This window comes from Lontra canadensis, unplaced genomic scaffold (genome assembly GCF_010015895.1).
Source record: "Lontra canadensis isolate GAN:19392208 unplaced genomic scaffold, GSC_riverotter_1.0 scaffold50, whole genome shotgun sequence".
NCBI lineage: Eukaryota > Metazoa > Chordata > Mammalia > Carnivora > Mustelidae > Lontra > Lontra canadensis.
Window position 1 is genome coordinate 668,529 of NW_022631044.1, and position 19,666 is coordinate 688,194.

The 19,666-nt window shown below is 53.9% G+C and overlaps 1 protein-coding gene across 3 annotated transcripts in view; it reads left to right on the forward strand.

Annotated features, from left to right (window-relative positions):
• Window positions 1–19,666, forward strand: part of SFXN5 (sideroflexin 5) — a 110,716-nt gene that overhangs the window by 79,070 nt on the left and 11,980 nt on the right. For 2 of the 3 annotated variants that reach the window (XM_032873646.1, XM_032873647.1), the window contains exons 11-13: window positions 8,522–8,637; window positions 10,627–10,712; window positions 16,264–16,381. In XM_032873646.1, coding sequence (XP_032729537.1) covers window positions 8,522–8,637; window positions 10,627–10,712; window positions 16,264–16,381 — 320 coding nt within the window. The remainder of the gene's footprint in view (window positions 1–8,521; window positions 8,638–10,626; window positions 10,713–16,263; window positions 16,382–19,666) is intronic. The other variant, XM_032873648.1, reaches the window with a different exon arrangement.

The window sequence follows — 19,666 nt, forward strand, 5'->3', positions numbered from 1 at the left end:
GGCTGTGTGCTCAGAATAGGTCTGCAGTGTGGTATATGGCTCTGAGGAGGCTCACTCAGACTTCAGCTGCATTACTAGAGACAGAGAGCCCTGAACAAAGGAGTCTGTTTGGTTCTGGACCCCACCTCTCAAGAGATGCTCACACATAAGTGGGAGTACGACAGCAGGATCTTCTGAAAAACTGACAGTCTTGTATTGCAGTGAGCTGCCTGACCCCCCACCCCCCCCACCCCCGGTTAGGGAAGCGTCCAAGTAGCAGCCTGGCCCAAAAAGCTAGAAGGGGCACTCCTGTGTGATCAAGTCATCTGTTCCTGGGCAGCTGGCCCCAGACCTGGCATACAGTAGGTGCTCAGTGAATGCTTATTGCATGAATGGCCTTCCGGGTCAGAGATTTTATAATGAGTGAAACGCGGATAGCAGAGAAATCTGCTTGGCTGGGAAACCCAAGGCAGGGGAGGGGGTTATGAATGTGGGAGGCTTGCGGGGGGGTGGGTGAGTGGGGCCTGTACGGGAAGGGCCAGGGCCAAGGGCTATCCGGGCCCTGGGTGTTAGCTTGGAGTTGGAGCTTTATCCTATGATTAATAGGGAACTACTGAAGAATTTTCAGCTAGGGAGCAACTGTGATAAAAGGGAGTTTTCCAGAAGATGAATGTGTTAGCAGGAATCTTTGTTGAAGTGATCCTGAACTTCAGAGTCGGCCTACACCTAAATTTACAGGCTGATTTTTCAGTCCCGAAATTCCCAGTCCTGAGTGTGTGACACGTTAGGATGGGTTGTGAAACCCTCTCCAAATTCTCAAGCTATTTAAAAGAAAATCTGTGTCTTATACCACTGCCTTTCGGGTGGAGTATTGGAGAATATCATGAAATCAGGCAAATACTAGGGTGCACGTCCCTGTTGGATAATCATCCCTCCTCCAGAGGCAGGGCTGGGGCTGTGTTCCAGTGGGACTGGCATGAGCGTGTGTGTGTGTGTTTTGGGTGGTGACGTCCATCCATTTCCACTTGTAGCTACACCGAGTGTGTCTGGCAAGGGCCATGAGAGCCTGGCTGGAGTGGTTGTTGCCTCTGGGGAGGGTACGGGGAAGCTAAGGGCCAAAGGTTGGAAGGAGACTGGCTTTATTATTTACACTTCTACACAATTTGAATTATTTACTGTGTGTGCATATGACCCACAAGGTAGGAGAGAGAGTGAGAGAGGAAGCAGAGTGGGGAGAACTTTGACCAGGGTCAGTCTGGACCCAAGATGGGAGCTTGTCTCCTGGTTGCCACTGGAATGTTTTTGTTTTCGTTTTTCTCATTAAAATGGTTCTGTTTTTTTTCCCCTTGATAATATATGATTGTTTTCTAAAGTAAACAATCCTACTTTGCTCTCCATAGTAAGTCTGTGTATATCCCTCCAAATCTGAGTAAACATCTAAAAATGTAGCAATCTCTATTTATTGTATCTCTATATAACATAAATGTGCCTGTATAAATATACATTTAATATAAGTGAGATCATACATGTGTACTGTTCTGTAAACTGCATCTTAATCTCAATAAGTTTTAGATGTCTTTATAGGGCTGTCCTAAAATCTCAATGTATCCTAAGAACCACAATAGTACCACACTACACAGCCTTGTACGTGTGCCCCTGTGTACACAAGTAGGAGCTTCCCCAGGACAGAGGTTTTCAAACAGCCACCTGAGCGGGGAGGGGGGGCTTTAAAACATGCAGAGACCTGGACCCTATCTCAGATTTAGTTTCAGGTGTGCATCCAGTGTCGAGAATCACGGTACCTAGAAATGGAATGGCCATGTCAGAGGGCACATGCACACCTAGCTTTGCTGCATATTGCCAAATGAGCATACTGGCTTTTTATTCCACCTGCGAGGATTACATTTTGGTTTCCCTACATTTGGTGTTATCAATCTTGAAAATTTTTTGTCCATCTGAAATGGTTCTTTTCTCATTTTAATTTGCATTTTTCCAATTCCCAGAATGGTTGAGAATTTTTTTCTTAACTTTATTGGGTGTTTGGGTTTTCAAATAGAGAAGAGAGAAAAGGGGCACCTGGGTGGCTCAATTGGTTAAGCATCTACCTTTGGCTCAGGTCATGATCCTGGGGTCCTGGGATTGAGCCCCTCATTGGGCTCCTTGCTCAGCGGGGAGCCTGCTTCTCCCCTGCCTGCCATTCCCCCAGCTTGTGCTTACTCTCTGTCTCTCTCCCTCTTGCTTGCTCTGTGTCAAAAAAATAAATAAAATATATATATTTTTTAAGATTTTATTTATTTGACAGAGATCACAAGTAGGCAGAGAGGCAGGCAGAGAGGAGGAAGCAGGCTCCCCGCTGAACAGAGAGCCCGATGTGGGGCTCGATCCCAGGACCCTGAGACCATGACCTGAGCCGAAGGCAGAGGCTTAACCCACTGAGCCACCCAGGCGCCCCCCAAAAAATAAAATATTTTTAAAAAATAAAACCTTAAAAAAGAGAGAGAAAAGAAAACCCATATTTCATACCATACACAAAGATAAATTCCAGAGACACCTAAATGTGAAAAGTACAATGTTTAAAGCTCCTAGAAGAAAATATAGATGAACGCTGGGGAGGAGCAGAGTTTTTTGATGACATGAAAAGCGTATAGCAGAGGGGGAAAGGATTGCTTATTTGATGACATGTTATACTATATGCCAGAAGTCAACAAAGTGAGGAAAAAGAGCCGCACACTATTCGTAAACCATTTAACTGATGAGGATTAGTCTCCAACACATCCAAAGAACACCCGCAGATAGATTTTTCTCTAGATTAAAAAATCTATCTTTGAGTTCATGTTCATTGAGTTTTTACTATTTCTTTCACGAATTCCTACTGAAATATTTTTGGGGTGATTTTGATGACTACCTTTTTCTTAACAAGTGTTAAATCTCTTTATACATTTTATGAATATTTTTGGCCAAAAGTACCAGACCCAAGCTAGCTTAAACTAATAAATGAAGGTATTACCTCACAAAGGTCGAGCGCCGAGTGAGACACCCTGGGCCCTTCCTTCCACCTCTGTGCTCTTCAGCCCCTTTTGTGTCCTAAAATGGCAGCAGGAAATCCAAGCACCACACACAGACCCACCACAGCCCAGACGTCAGTCAAGAGGCTCTGCCTGCTGCCTCTTCCTCAATGAGAGAAGACTCTTCCTGGAAGTCCCCTGCAGACATCCCTCATTGGCTGGGGCTGGTCACATGTCCCTTCCTCCATCCATCACTGGCAAGGGAGGGATTTACTATAATTAGTTAAGACTCATCCCCTGGGAGTAGCATAGCTGTTGGGAGTCAGTCACCATGACCCTCTGCTAATGAGGAGTAGCGGCTCTTTGTCACATAAAATATATTTTCCCAGCTTCCTATTTCTTAAAAGTCACAGATATCAGGGGCCATATTTCTCAATGCTTAGATGCCTCAGTTACAAGGGGCATTAATACAATAGCCTTTCGGAAGAGGAGAGAACTGTATTCCCTGCTCATGTGAAGGAATAAACAAGCCTTCACCACACAATCAATCTGAGTCACTTTCTTCAAGATCAGAGTTTGAATCTGAGACTCGCTCACATTCTCCACTTCTCTTTTGGACTTGGGTTGTTAAACCCAGCATCACGGCCACCACTGCTTTCTGTAACCCTGCTCCTAGTCTTGGCCCTTTGGGCCCCTTTAAAACCAACAGTATAATTTCAAAGCATAGAAAAATATGGGGGAATTTTCTTTTTTGGTCTGCATTTCCTACTTGGTTATATTTGTGGTTTCATATTTTTTTTCTTTACTTGAAGGAAAAACTATTCCTGAAGTTAATCAGCTTCTTTAGGAAGTTTCTCACCTATAGCCCCCGAAGTGTGGGAACCATGAGTAGGTCACACCAATCCCTGATGGCTTTCAAATGTCTATGATCTACTTAGGAAGTTTGGCCGTTTCTTTTCACTTCTTAGACAAGGAAAGCACAGTTATATTCTCATTACAAAAATTCAAATGGTATTTAGAAAAACAAGGTTAAAAAAAAAAAAAGAAGGTGGAAGTCTTTCAACAACCCCTAATTCCTAAATTTAGTTCCCTTCCCAAGGGAATCACCGTGTGAGGTGTGAACCTTCCGGAATGTTACCTGTGGATTTCCGGGCACACAGTAGGCGCACGCATCCCAGTTATGAGGTTTTACATAGAGTTAATCACCCTGTACGTACTCGGTAGCTTTCTTCACATAAGTTTGTTTTGGAGATCTTCCCATGTGAGTTCCCTAATGGTGGACATTTAGGTTGTTTCTAATTATTTGCTCTTACAAACAGTGCTATAATTAACATCCTTGTAAATGTCTCTTTGTGCATATGGGCAAGCATTTCTTTAGGGTAGCTATCTATGGTTTGGCAATTTCTGCTGTCTTTAATTGCATTGCCTGGTATCTGGCAGACGATCTTCTGCATGTACAATAACTTTTCATGTCCGTGCTCCATTATAGTGTAAGTTCTAAAAAGATGTTTTAGGCAACAATTAGGAATCTAAGTTTAAGTTCAGATTCTGTGCAGACTGCTATGGGTAGCTGAGGTGACACTTGAATGAACCTCTACACGTGGCCAAGTTTACACATGCACCGGCCGCGGGTAAGGGCTTCCGCTCCCTCCACCCCGACGTCCGTTGTAAGGCACCTCATGACTTCTAAACCATTATAATGTGGGGAAATGCCTCTTAGAACCAAAGAGTGAAGATATTTTGTTGTCCCCAAAGGAAAAGCCCAATAGCCCACGGCTTCCCCTTTGTGTTTGAATGGTCCTGTCCTGGGAGTTGCAGTAACTGCTTTACTGAAAACTCATTTCTCCCACGGGTGGGCATGTTTCTTGACTCCTAACCCCGCCAGTCCGTGCCTCCGTTCCTGTGGTAGATCAGGGGGTAGGCTCCCCCGTTGTCTCCTTTTGCAGGACTTTTTTTTTGCACATTTGTCTTTCTGTCTACTGCTCTCTCTTCTTCCCTGCACTGTCCCTTTTACACAGGGTGCTTCATTAGCTGTTCGCAATCTGCATGATTTTGCATCACGATGGGTCTGATGTGAGAACATCTGCAGCAGTCAAGAGCATATTTTCCTCAGGACTTGACACTGAGCTTGCCATCAGTGTGAAGCGATCTCCCTCTCTCTCCCTCTCTCATCTTGTGACATCTCTCAGCAGAGCTTCTCCAACATCAGTTATGCCTGAGTCTTGAATGGCGTCAATCCGAGTTGAAAATGTGCCAGCTTTCTTAACATGATCACTAACAGACTGCTTAATTAACCTGCTGATACTGTCAATAATAGATCTTGCTGGTGTGCTAGAAAGGAGACCCATGGCCCATGGCTGGTCTCTATTTCTCTCTCTTTTTTGTTTGCTTCGGCTCTCAGTGCTCGTGACTCGGGAGCTGGACTTGCCAGGAGTGGGATAGGAGGGATCAGGGAGCCTCAAATGGAATACGGCAGAAATGAATGCTCTGGATGAGATCACAGAAATGAAATCACTGAGACCGTCTCGTGTTCTCATTGCTCAAAGACGGGGATAGCTGGTCGCCTATGCATACAGCAGGTGCTCAATAAAATGGTCCACCAGTGTAGGTCCAACAGAATATACTGCAGGGCATGTGCCATTTGAGTAGTCAGCAAGAACTGTGGGCTCCTCTGAGGGAGGGAGCTGGGGGTGCCATCATTTTAGGGTGGTTTTTTAGGATTTTCTCTGTCTTTTTTCCATCCAGGTAGCTTAGAAGAGAGGGCTTACTCGTGCCTGAACTGTCTTTGAGGGGCTGAGGGGAAGGACACTGGGTTTTCACTTCTTTTCCTGCTGTGTGTTTCATCCCAAGTGGTTTTGTGTTTGAACCAAAGTCCTACTCCATCTGCTCTGGCTACATTCTACACTGGAAATGGCAGAGAGCGAGCAAGATGCCACCATGAGTCTGGGACTGGTGAACCACCACTTCTAAATAATCTCTTCTTTGTCCCCTGCACCTGTGCCCACATGGGCACGCCTTGGGGCTAGAGATGTTTCAGCTGTCCCTGGCTTTCCTATCCTGGTGGGGGCTTGGGTGCAGAAGCTGACGTTCCGTGTGAGCTCAGCCAGTGCCCAGAGATTCCATAGTGATGCTAAATGCAGCAGGTCCTTTTATAACCAGGGAAGCCTGGTAAGGGTGGTGGCATAGGGTCACAGAATGAGCTGGTGGCTCCTGACTTCAGGCGGATTCTCACCACCTGGACCACATTCCTTTAGCTTTGCCTCTCCCACAGCGGCAGTGCTGGTGTGGTAGTGATGTAAGCAGTTCTCAGAGGGCAGAAAAGCCCAATATCTTCTCCGGTAGTTTTGTTGGATCTCCTGGGAACCACGGGCCTGGCCGCCCCAGAGGCGTGAGGTATGCAGAGTGGTCCTGCCGCCACTAGAGGGCGAGGCGCTAACACTAGGCCAGGTGTCCACTTCCCAAGGCCACTCTGGGGGCCATTCTGGGCCCTAACACCTGGGCTGGCAGCACCCAGGGCCCACAGGGGCTTACCCCTGAGAACAAGAAGGGCAAGATTCAGAGCCAGGACTGTCACTCAAGCCCCACTGGCCCCAAATCCAGGCTCCCAACCTCTCCTTCCTTACTTCCAATTCACCTTCCCTCTTATGTCTGTCTCTATGGAAGACGAGGGTTTCTCAATGTCAGCACTACTTGCATTTCGGACCAGATAACTCTTTGTGGTGGGGACTGTGCCCTGTAGGATGGTGAGCAGCACCTCTGGTCTCTCCGCCATAGATGACTAGCCACCCCCACCCCAGGTCGAGATCATCAAAAACGTCTCCAAACCTTGCCATATGTCTCCTGAGCTCGCCCCTGGCTGTGTGAGGCAGGTGAGCGATGCTGCTGGGAGGACAGGAGGGACCGGCTGCAGGAGAGGTCTGCCCATGGTTACCACTGCGGCTGAGTGTCGTGTGGAAACACAGGAGCTACTCAAGGACGGCATATGTGCTGTAAATACATTTTAGAGCTGTATTCGGTTTCCTGCTTTGCTTCTCCAAAGACTGCAGAACATCTTGGCCCTCCTCTCTGTTTATTCCACCTCCCCACCGTACTGAAACAGGAGACTGAGGCTCAGAGACCCTCAGGGCCGCAAGCCGCCCCTCACCTGCGGCACCCCGTGCCCCAGCTGCAGGCACCCTTGCTGCCTGCTCCCCAGCCTTGGCTCGGGCACCAGGAGCATCTGCGGTCCTCCTCCTACTCCACCTGCCCACTAGGCCCGGCAGCCCCACAGCTCCCCAAACCCTCGTGCCCCCCCACTGGAGGGAGTGGGGAAGCAGCAGGTGTTGATGCTAATCAGCGTTCACAGCCCAGAACTGCAGTCGCTCCCAGGCTCACACACTCCCCAAAATTAAACACTCATTATACAAAATTAATTGACATTAATTAGCAAAAATTAAAACTTTAAACACAGCAAGGCGCTTTGGGGGGAGGAGTGAAGCAGGCGGCCTCCACATTTGTCACCCCCCCACTCCCCATGTGCCCACCACCCTCAAGTCCCCCCACTTTTAGCCTGGAGCTGGGTTGGGGGAAGTCAAGCTAGGTCAACCCCAGCCCGGCCCTGCGAGTTCCAGTTGAGAGGAGCAGAGGGAGACTCCTGGGGGCTGGCCACCAGCTGACATGCGGCCCCCAAGCTCTGGCATCCAACATTTAACTGAGGAGCCAAGAGCCCCCCTCTCCCCACCCCCTGCCTCAGCCCAGGTCTGTCATGATCTCGTTGCCCAGGGACGGAACCCAGCCATCTGAAGTGACACTGTAGAAGGCTGGCCTTTATCTCTGCCTGACCTCCCTCCCCGGACCCTCCTGTCTCCTGGGTCCACAGAAGTTTAGTTCTGTCCCACTTTGCTGTGTGACCTCAGATAAGTCACCCGCCTCCCCTGAGCCTCACTTTTCCTTCCATATGATGAGGGGGCGGTGCTGGGAGAGCACTAAGGTTCCTGCCTGCTCCGACACCTGCTGTCAGAGAAGCAAATCTCTGGGGACTTGGTTCTCTCTGAGGAGCAAAGGGCTGAATGGTGGGGGCGTGGGGGGTGGAAGGCGCTCCTCAGGAAAAGACCCAGAAAGGCAGCCCCAGGGACGGAATTGCTGATGACAGAACATGTGGCACTGGCAGAGCGTCTTCAAGCCAGGGAGCCCTTGCTGATGGACGTTCACTTTGCCTGCCTGCCAGGCCCACCCCTGGGGAAAGGCAGGCAGCTCCCTTGAAAACTGGTCGCTCTCTAGCTCCTGAACCTTGTCCCCTTCCTCCCTCCCACTGGTTATTTTCTGCCTTAGCTCACCAGGTTCTCAAGGGTCCCTGAGTCCCTCAGCAGGCTAAGGGAGGGCGATGAGCTGCAGAAACATACTTTCACCCATTGTGTCCGAACGCAGACGCTACACTTCCTTGGGACTGTTGCTGCTAGGGGCCAAGAGGCTTGGGTGCAGCCTAGTGACTTTCTCCACCAGCTAGAGCAGCATTCTCCCCTCTCACTCCTGCCCCCTGCTCCCCTCTCTCTCTCCAGCCAGTGCCAACATCTGCAACGTGGTCCTGATGCGGTATGGGGAGCTGGAGGAAGGCATTGATGTCCTGGATGGCGATGGCAACCTCGTGGGCTCCTCCAAGATTGCAGCCAGACACGTGGGTCATCTGGGGGGCTTGGGGCACCTGCGGGGAGGCCAGAGACTGGGAGAGGGGTTCGTTCCTCTGGGGCTTCTCTGTGTCCTCTGGATCTGCTCTCCTTGACCCACCCTGCCTCTCATCTGCATCAGCCCTGGGCCTCCAGGTCTGGCTGAAGCCACACCTGTCCCCACATGGTCCTTCCTCCCCATCCATCATTACCACCGCAAGACACCCCATCTCTTGTCCCAGCCCCTCAGGACCTGGCTTCTCAGATCTGTTAATTGGAAAGGGCAGAGGAGATGCCCTAGAGCTTTCTTTCCCCCAACCCCAGGACCCAGGGTGCTGCTCCCTGGGCCTTCATGTCCTCCCGGGCCAGAAGAGAAGGCATAGATGCAGGTGGCTCGCCGTTCTGGGCTACCAGGGGATTCTGCAGGTGCTGCCTCACAAGGGACCCCGTGTGGCTGAGGTGGGGGTTTGGGGAAGAACAGCTCACTGCAGGAAGGCCCTCTCCCACCTCTCATTTCACCGGCCTCACCCACTCTGCCAACTGTAATTTTTTTAGAAAATTCTAGCACTTTTGTCTTTTTCCCCATGCTTTCCTGGCCTTTGCCCCAGTGGTGGTGACTGGCTTGTCTTCCTCTGGCCTCTGAGAGAGGGCATGGGGGTCAGCCATGAGTAGCTGAGCATTCACCGCTGGCCCAGCCATTACCCCTCATCGGCTCCAGCGATGGCCCCCAAGCCTCACCTGTCAGCGAGACCTTCTCTCTAATCCCCTACTCGGGGAAGACCCTTCTCTTGTCCCAGTGCTCCCCTCCCCACTGGTCTCAGAGAAAGTGAGTGCCCATCCAAGGCTTGGGAGGGGCAAAGGGCTCGGTGGCCCCAGGGCCTGTGCTGCACCCTCTGCTTCCTTGTGCTGGCTCTGGGCACCCCCATCATTCCCATAGCTGTCTAGGAGATTGGAGGGACCTTCTCCCAGGCCTTCCAGAGGCTGATCATGAAGGACTCAGGTTCCTGAGAGAAATTTTCAGCCCTAAACCACTCCATCCTTGAAGGGGATTTGGCCTCAGTTTCCTACCCAACCCCAACCCCCCATCCAAGCCTGGTGCTGCCCCTGATGTGCTAAGAAGGAGGCCAGCCATGGTAACTCTCTTCATGGTGCAAACAACAGGGAACCCCAGGCTCTTCTTCAGCCCTGGGCTTCCCTCAGCTTGGCCAGGTGAGCCCCTTGTGGTCTGGGAGCTATGAGCTATTCCTTGAGTCTGCTCTGAGGACCAGGAGCCCATGGCCTTGAAGGAACTCCCCACAGTGACCATCAGGGTGCAGACCGGCCTCTAAGCTGTGCCTTGACCCTGCCCCCACTTCCCAGGAATCCCGAGGGAACTCCCAGAGCAAGGACCCCAGCAACCCCATATGGAGACACAGCAAACATTCAGCACAAGCATTTCCTGCTTACAAAGCTGACCTCTTGTCACTGAGAAAGGAGCCAGGAGATGCAAGATCCTCCAAATCGTTGTGTTTAAGGGGTGTCAAGAAGGGGGAAAAAAAAAAAGTCAATCCCAGAATCTCTGTCCTCCTTCAGCACCAAGAGACTCACGCAGCTCAGCCGGTCCCAGCTGTTTATTCCGGTCCTCCCAGCACCTGCTTTGTTCTTAGAGCATCTCGAGTCCTCCATATGCTTCCTCCCCAGCCCCTGAGCCTGCCACCCAGGCACTCCCCCTGGGCACAGGCCCCCTTCCTGGGACCGCTTCTGTGTTGCCACCCCTCCCCAACACGTGGCAGGTGACACAGATCTGCTCTTTTCAAATCTGCGCGGTGGGAAGATGGGGGTGGCTCTCCTCTGGTATTCGGAATCAGGCTTCGTGAGCAGCTCCCTGAATCATCCCATCCCGCCAGATGTGCTTAGCAGCGGCACACATACCTAGGGGGCTCCAGACAGGGCTTCACTGCCAGGTGGCCGTCCCCCACTCCGGGGAGCTCTGCTCACCACAGCTTCTGCTTGCCCCTCAGGCCCTGCTGGAGACGGCGCTGACACGAGTGGTCCTCCCCATGCCCATCCTGGTGCTCCCCCCGATCGTCATGTCCATGCTGGAGAAGTGAGTTGGGGCAGCCAGGAGAGAGGGGCCATCCCTGGGGAGGAGGGTGAGAGGGAACGGGAACCAGCTGGCCCAGGGCAGGGGACGGGAGCAGCTGGCAGCCTGCCCTGCCCGAGTTCGTTCAGACACTCCCCGGCAGTGCCGCTGGAACTGGGAAGTAGGAGGATTATGGCAGGAAGACCAGATTTGGGTTAGGACCACGCTGTTCAGACATCCCACCACGAGGCAACTCACCACCTCACTGAGCCTCAGTTTCTCCTTTATAACATCCGAGTAGTACTAACCTCCCTGCCTTCCCCCAAAGCATGTTCTGAGAACGCGTAGTCGTCATGACTATAAAGCTAGAAGGGGACACGATCGTAGGAACGATGCCGTGATCCTTTTAATGAGTGTGAGGTTGAATCATGAAGAAGAAATGAAGCTTGAGGGGCAGGTGAGGGGCCAAAGGGAGGAACCAGAGCTGACCTTCACGTAGGTTTGGGCAAGCTCTGAGGGTCAGGGTGAGTCTTGGGGGATGGCAAGGGGCTGAGGAGGGTTCTAGGTGGAGACAGCAAGATGAATACAGGCCCGGAGGTGCAGAGTCCAGGCTCACGCAGGTAGGAGGGAGGCGGGGAGCACCTCAAGGCATAAGGACAAGTTCAGGGGTGCTCTAGCTGAGGCTTGAAAGCGGGACTTCCCTATTCCCACAGTACGGTTTATAATAATAGCTAATATTTATCAAGTGTTTACTCCAGTGCCCTCTCAGCCAGGTCTCTGCCCAAATGCCAGCTCCTCAGACAGTCCCTCCCTGACCACCCCATCGAGATCATAGCACTAGGACTCCCTCTTCCCTCCATTGCCTTATTTGTATTCATAGCTCTTAGCAACATCGGAGACTCTTTACCTAGCTGTCCGTTATCTGTCTGGTCCACTAGAATGCCATCTCCATGGAGGCAAGTTCCTTCTTTTTATCTATGGCCCTGCGCAGCATCTGGCACAATTCCTGGCATGTAGTAGAGGCGTAGTGTTTGTCGGATGAGTGAGTGATCTCATTTACCCATCACGACAGTATGGCTATCGTGTACAGAGGTAAGTAGAATAGTCCCATTTCACAGACGAGGAAAGCAAAGCAAAAAGAGGTTATGTCATCTGCCTGTAGGAATCCAATAGGAAATGACAGAGCCAGGAGGGAGCTGGGAGTGCAGGTGCAAAGCTGGGCTCTTCTGCCACGCGGGCGGCTTCAGGGCTTCGAATCACATCACCTGATCAGCATGTCTTTGCATCTTGTCCCGCATGGAGACAGGACAGAAGCAGATTTGGGGTCCTGGTCTCAGGAAGCCTCTATTTTGATAGGAGAGATGGGCATGACCCACACACAGATCAGCTGGAGGTGGGACTGGGCAGTATGTAAATGGACCCAAGGTGACCTTGAGGGGAGGGAGCACTAGACTGGAGAAGGGCTGCCGCTGACTCTGAGAGCAGGGCAGGATTTCTGTGGAAGGCTGGCTTTCTGGGCAGGGTGTGGGTCCATTGTGTGGGGAATTGAGGAGTCTATCTAGCCAGACGGAAGCAAAGTGTGCTCGCTGGGACCTGCTGACGGGGAGCCCTGAGTCCAGCCAGGGAGATGATCCCTTCTTCCTCATGGAAGAGGGGGAGTTGTGGGAGGGACCTGAGCATGTGACATGTTGAGTATCAGGATTCAAGAAAACCAGTCTCATGTGGGAGATCTGGGAGAGGAATTGCTCTGGTGCCCACGGCCCTTGAGTCCGTAGCTGCCTTGTGAACCCAGGCTTTCCCCCAGCCCGAGTGACTGTGAATGACTGCCAGTGCACAAGAGGAGACCACCAGGCAAATAAGGAAGGCCGGGCTTCTGTCTTCAAGGCTGCCGAACCCTGGGCCTGGGGTTTTATCTGTGATGCCTTTCCATTTGGCATCTGAGTTGGGTTTGCTGGAAGTGGAGTGGAGGGATGGTGAGTTTGGGAACTTAAATAGCCTGGGGAAGTTGGCTGGGATTTTCTAGTTCTAAACCTCCTGGCCTGGGATCTTCCCAGGGTCCAGGCAGCCATGGGTCTGGCTCAGCTTGGAGTCTGAAGAAGGCCCTCAGGTAGGTGGAAACAGGTTGGCTATTTGGTTCTGGAAGCCCTGTACTGGGTTAGTCCTTCTCTGATGTGCCTGAGAGGGTCTCTGAGGAAGAGAAGCAGTGGAGCTCAGGGACCCTGACCAGTATCAAGACCTAGGCTGTGCCCTCAAGGACTTAGTAACCTCACATCCATCCAGCGTAGCACAACTGGTTGACAGGACAGGCAGGGCTGTGTAACGATGCCAGCTGAGTCTCCTGGAGGGAACATGAAACTGGGGTTCCTGCTCCAGCACGTTTAGGCTAGGCTAGTCAAGGAGACTCCCCTGGCCTCAGTTTCTCCCCTGGGGAAGGGCAATGCAGGGGCTCCTCCCCTCTGGGAGCCCTGGTCGGTGAGAGAGTCGGGACAGCCAGGGGAAGAAGACAAAAGAACACTTACAAAGCAGGCTTCTTGCAAATTAATGGAGTGCAAACTAAGATTGCTCCAAGTGCTGAGGGAACTCACGGCCGTGGGGAGACAAGCTGTCGTGTGGTACAGTGGCCGCCTTGCTCTGCCTCTGGCCTCAGCTCCTCCTCGCTGGGAGGAGCACCCCGAGACAAGGTCCCTGGGGTTCCTGCTAACAGAAGAGAGGTGGGAGGGAGCCCAGCGTGTCCAGGTGTCCCTGTCTCTAATCTAAGACCCAGAGGGCAAGAGTCTCAAGTCAGAGACAGAGGAGCCTCCATCCCCAGCCCAGAGCCCTGGGGGAGCACCGAGGGTGTACCCCCCTCCAGCACACACACTGTACCTTCCCTCGGGCTGAGGGCACCCACTCCAGCTTTACCCTCCTGAGAAGGAAGCTGGTGTTCTCCTGGGCCTGGGAGATCCATCCTTCCCCATAATGCCACAGTCTCAGGCAGGTGCCTCTGCTCTCTCCCCCCAGCCCTGCATCCCTCGCCCTGGAGTTCACCTTCCAGTCAGATGGGGTCTCAGTGGGGCAAGGGTTCCGGGGCGTCCTCCACTGTGGTTCCTGAGGCCGCTCCCCAGCCTCCCTCATTCCCTGGGCTCCGGGTCTTTCCTTTCTCCAGGCTTTCGCACACACGCACATCTCTCCATCTGCATATTTCAACTCCCCCAGCTGCCTTTCCCATCCCTCCCTGCCATTTCCCTCTCCTCCTCCCCTCCCCCGTCCTGCTGTGTTCACTCTCCCTGCTCAGGGCTGGGATTTCAGGGGTTCCTGTTTGGCTGAAGTCTCAGGACTGCCTGCTTCCTGAGTTAGGAGCACAGGTCTGGGGCATCCTGGACCCCTTTTCCAGGGCAGATTTCAGCCAGCCACCCCTGAGAGAGGAGCCAGGGTCACAGCCCTGTGTGGAAGGAGGCTGCCTGGGGTCCCTGCTGGGAGCTCCTGAGGATGGAACCCATGGCCCGTCCCTCATCTGCTGGGGAAGAAGCTTCACTCTTTCTCCCCATCACCCTCTTTGCCCTTGGTGCCCCTCCAGTCTATGCTGCCAGGGACTTCCACACCCTCCTCTCCCATTCCCCCTGCTCTGATTCCCCACCAGGGACTGAGGTTCGGGTCACTGTCACAGCTGATCAGGAGGGTAGCCCAGCCCTCCACAGCCTCTTGGTGGGGGGCGCTCCTATGTAAATCTGGACAGTGAGCCTGGGTCCCCACCTCCTTGTCCTACCAGAGGAGTTGATCTCAGTTGAAAAGGTCTCAGAGCCCCTATCAGCCAACTGACTGTGACTCCCAGGGAAACCAGGAGGACCCGGGACCGAGTCAGTGGGGGGGTATGAGGCTCCCCTGGAGAAGGGAGAGATGATGGGGGCACTGGACTAGGCTGAGGGGAAAGTCGATCTGGGCCTTGACCTGCTGCTCTTAATCCTGTGAAACTGCCCTCTCTGATAGCCCATTTCAGACTGAATTCAACAGCTGGCAGGTCTTGGGATCTGGGCCAGTGGGAAGGGCTAGAGGACAGCATCGTTAGGATCCTTCCTCCTTCTTGCACTAACAAGAGCAAAAACAGCAACAATAAGCCACAGTTACTGTGCACTTACTGTGTCCAGGCCTCTTATCTGCATAGAATTTACAAGTGATTGGAGCTTTATTAGTACCTTAGCAGAACACCCCGGACCAAGGTTTCTCCAAAGTGTGGTCTGGGGATCACCTGTTTTAGACTCATGGAAGGCTGTTTGAAGTGCAGATTCCCAGTCACAGCACCAACAAAATGGAGATCTCTTCGGGGTAGGGGGCCCTTGGGGGTCGGCCTCGTGAAGCAGGTGCCTAGACACCAAAGTTTGAGAATGGTGGCTCTCAATTTTGCTGTCTGCTCAGGGCCAGCTGCTCTTGGGATTCTTGTCCCAGGAGGTGAAGGCGGGGTGGGGTTTGCCTGCCCCCACCCACTGAGGCCTTGCCCCCCAGAGGGTCTCTCACCTGCCTGTAGCCACAGCCAGCCCTGTTGCAACAGGAGAGGGCCAGACAGAGCCTGATTACATCCTCTCCATCCCAGGAAGCCGGTCCCAGGCATGCGGAGGCCAACAGTTATTGAGGTCAGATGTAGTGCCCACACAACATCCCCTAGCAAAGAGTCCCGTCACCCATCCTGCTGGCACAGCTACTCCAGGGCCTAGAGGGAGGCTTTCCATATACTCCTCCCTCCCAGGAATCCTGTTGTGGGGGGTGGGGGCCTGCTGTGACACGCTGGCCATGACCTTGGTGAAGGGTTCTGAGGGCAAGAGCTGGGGGCGGCGCAGAGTGATAGCACTCGCAGGGAGTCAAAAGCCCAGGCAGCAGCCCGGCCTGCCTCCTGCAGACATGGCCATGACCTTGGGCAGCAGCCCAGCCTGCCTCCTGCAGACATGGCCGTGACCTTGGGCAGCCCAACCTGCCTGCTGCAGATGTGGCTATGACCCTGGGCCAGTCACTGCCCTTCTCTGTGGCTCTTGGATAAAACCAGACCAGGTGGTCAGTGGGGTGTGTTCTGTTCCCGTACTTGGCTGTGTGTGTACGTGTGTGCGTGCTCGTGCATGTGTCCCCGTGTGTGTATATATGTGTGTGCAGGCATGTGGGTGCCATATGTCTCCTACCCTGGACCTGGCTTCTACTCTGGCTTGTTCAGTATTTTCTTTTGCCCTGCCCTTGAGGACCATCTTTCTCTGTTGTAAATCTCCCCAGGGGTGGGGACTGACAGCCTCCTCTTGTGTCTCCCCCACATGTGGCCTTCTTTGCACAGGGGTGGACACAGGGTGCAATGGGTGCCCCCCAAGTACTCACTTATGATGTGTGATTGAGAGTTCAAGCAGCAATGTCCTTCAGGAGAGGGCCTGGGGAAAAGGGTGCCAACTGGAGAAGGCCCCAAAGACAGAATTCCACAACTATTTAGCTACATACGGACTGGCACTGGCCCAGGACCATGCTGCCCGGGCCCTGGGACCCTGAGTGGGACACTGCATGGTGGCTGGCAGCCAGCTCAGCCTGTCTTCTGGTCTCATGGCGCTCCCTCCTCTCTTCCCCACAGGACAGCTCTCCTGCAGGCACGGCCCCGGCTCCTCCTCCCCGTGCAAAGCCTTGTGTGCCTGGCGGCCTTCGGCCTGGCCCTGCCGCTGGCCATCAGCCTCTTCCCGCAGATGTCAGAGGTCAGTGCAGGGAGGGTGGGTGTGGGGAGGGCAAGGCAGGGAGGGGTGCAGTGTTTATTAACAGGAACTTATTCAAGTCCAGCTCCTTAGCCCAGAGCTAGGCACCAGGGTTAGAACCACAAATGAGGCAAGTCCAGGCTCTGACCTCTCCTGAGCCCAGGGCCAAGTGGTAAACATGACAACTAAACAGGGACTAGCAAACGAAGGGCAAGGACGAGGAAGGGATGAGTCCAGCTGGATGTGGGAGGACAGAGTAGAGGGCCCCAGACCCAGCCTGGAGGGAAATGGCGTTTCATGGGGCCTGGAGGATAAGCTGGAGTTGGCCAGAGGGGACACGTTGGACTGCATCAACTAGGGTAAAAGTTCTCAGCAAGGGCAGGACACAGCATAGAGCCGAGGAAAACCCGCCTCACAAGCAGAGAGTGAGCAGTTGGGCCACGGCAGTTGGAACTGGGCACTGGGAGGCCGAAGCCGAGAAGGCAGGTGTCCTCCGAAAGGCTGGGCAATGGAGGACTGCAGATTCCTGACTATGAGCCTGGCTGGAGCTCTGGAGGAGAAGGAGCCATCAGGAGGCGCTGGCAGGTGTCCAGCAAGAGATGGTGGCAGCTTGGACCAGGCTGCTGGCAGTGGGCATCGAGAAGTGGGTCCTTGAAGGGAGAGGAAGGATTGTGAGGATCTCAGATGGGGGAGGGGGGGGCGGCAGGGCATGCGTCCAGCTCGCTGCTTTTGAGCGAGGGGGCAGACGTAGGCACTACTGAGCGAGATGGAGACATGAGGAGGGGCGGTTTGAGGGAGGATGGCATGGCCAGTTGGACGGATGCGGGGGCTCCAAGGAGCCCGTGGAATGTGCGAATGGGGCTGTCCTATGGGAAGTTGGCTCTGGGTCTGGAATCCAGGAGAGAGACCCGGGCTAGAGGGAGGAGAGTAAGGCCACCAGCCTGAAAACAGTCACAGCAGCGGGGAGCGCGTAGAGAGAAGAGGTCTTGGGGAGGGGTGGTGTCCAAGGACCGGAGGCCAGGGTGGTGAGGCGAGAGCTAAGATGGGCCAGTAGGAGGTGGGCCGTGTGCAGGGCAGACACTCATGCTAGGCTGAACTCCACCAAGCTGAGGAGTGTCCGTTGGAGTCTGGGGCGATGAAGGCAAACCCTCTCTCCAGGGGTGGACCCAGCTGAGGGGTGAGGAAATGGGGTGCAGGACTGACCCCTCTGGCCAGAGGCTTGGCGCCCCAAGAGAAAACAGAGAAACAGACCTGCAGCAGCAACAAGAGGTGGGATCAAGAGAGGTTTTTATTTGCTTATTTTTGCCTTTTTTAAACAGAGAGACTGGAGCTTGTGTACATGTTGGAGGCAGTGTTTGGGGGTGGGGAGGTTAAGGAAGCTGTTCTGATGGCTTCTTTGTGCTCAGGACCAAGCAGAGAAGGACGAGGGTGGAGGAGGGGGTGCGGTTTGGGACATGGAGACTTTCAGAGGGGAGAATGGGAGAGAGAGCTGACCAAGGAAGTCAGAGGACCCTGGTAGGCTGTGCAAGGGGTCTGTGGAGGGGATGGCTGAGGGAGGACACAGGGCTGTGGGCGTGGCCAGGGCCTGTCTCTCTAGAGATGCTGGGGGCTACAAGAGTCATAGGGTTCACCCAGCAGGTTTCATCCGGCTGGATGGGGCATTCGGGGAGTAAGCCGTTGGGCGGAGCGGTGAGCCCCAGAATCTTAGCTGGGTGAGGGTGATAATGGGCGAGTAAGCTGAGCGAGGAAAGCCAGGTTTGATGGGGGGCAGGTTCCTGGAGGGAAGTCAGAAACGTGAAAACGAGGGGCCTGGATTGTGGGGACTAAAGACCCAGGGTCCTGAGGAGGAAGTGGCGAGCCAGCCTCCAGGCCCCAAGGTCCTGGGAAGGTGAGGACAGGAGTCACTTCCCTCTACTGAGCCCCTGAGATTTAGCAGGAAACTGACACCCGGCCAAGGCACCCTCGGGTGGGGAGCCTGGGGTGTGATATGTGCCGGGAGAGCCTTCAGGCCCACAGAGCCCAGTCTTCCCGGGAAACCAGGGGTACCTCTCCCCCCTTGACAGCTGAAGAGCTGTTACCTGATGTCAGGGGACTCTGAAGGGAGCCAAGGGCTCCAGACTGCCTGGAAGTTGGGAAGATGGGAGGGGAGGCACTTCCTGGTGGTCTTGGCATCCTGATCTTGGAAGGACTGTGCCCAGCACTCCCCCAGGTGGTGGCATCTCTCTGTACAGCCAGGCAGAGTGTGCTGGCCTAGGTGAGGGTCAGAGGGGCCTGGAGGCCCCACCATGCTCAGAAGCTTCAGGTGGGCCTCAGAGCTCTACCTGACTGCATGGGGAGAGACCCCAGGCAGAGGAGCCTCATGGTACCAAATCGGGGACTCACACGGTGGAAGGATGGCTCAGGGTCATCCAGCTTACCATCCTCCTGGGTCTGCTGGGGAAATGGAGGCCCAGAGCAGCCCAGGCACCAGCCCAAAGTCACAGAAGCCAGGGGCCGATATGACAGGAAACCCCAGAGACCCAATCTCAAGCCAGAGCTCTGTGGGAAATGTGGCATCTTGTTTGTTCTACAGGATTTTCTCTTCTCCCTCAACCGCTTTGTCTGTCCTGGGCTAGTGGAGAGAGGAGGGAGCTAGGGGGGCACCCTTGGGGGGCCTGGGGGTGGGGGAGAGTCTCTGAGTGCTGTGGGCTTTCAGCAGGTGTTCCTCTGAGGTTAACAGTGGAGAGATGGCCCCAGTCCGCACACCTGAGCCGCTGGCTGTGGCTGTAAGAAGGGGTCTCTGGGAGCAGGCCTGGCCTCACAAGAGGCTCCCTGTCAAGGTCCGGGCTCCTCTCTTTGCTCATGCCTGCCTCAACTAGGCACAGAAATTAGTTCTTCTGAGTGTCTAACCAGAGTCCCTCTCATTGAAACCCAAGCCTTTTCTCTAGGCTGCGAAGAACGTCATCATTGCCTGAGAAGTGCATTCTCTGAGAAAGGAGGGCAGGGTCGTGGGCTCCAGCGCCCCTTCCTCACCTACATCAGCTCTACCAGGATGCAGGCCTGTCTGGGCCTTATTGGGTATTTTGAGGCCTGTGACCTGTGGCACAGAGGCCATCAGCCCATTGGCTGGGAGGACCTCGTTACCCCCATTCATCCTCCCAATTAATTCTCTCTAACAAGGTAGCGCTCCTGCCTTATGGGGATCATGTCTCACATCCCAGAAGCCAGTGGGATTTGCCACAATACGTCTGGACTTGCTTGGGCTGACCCAGCCTTGCCAAGAGCCACCAAGGTTGTCAACAGGAGTAA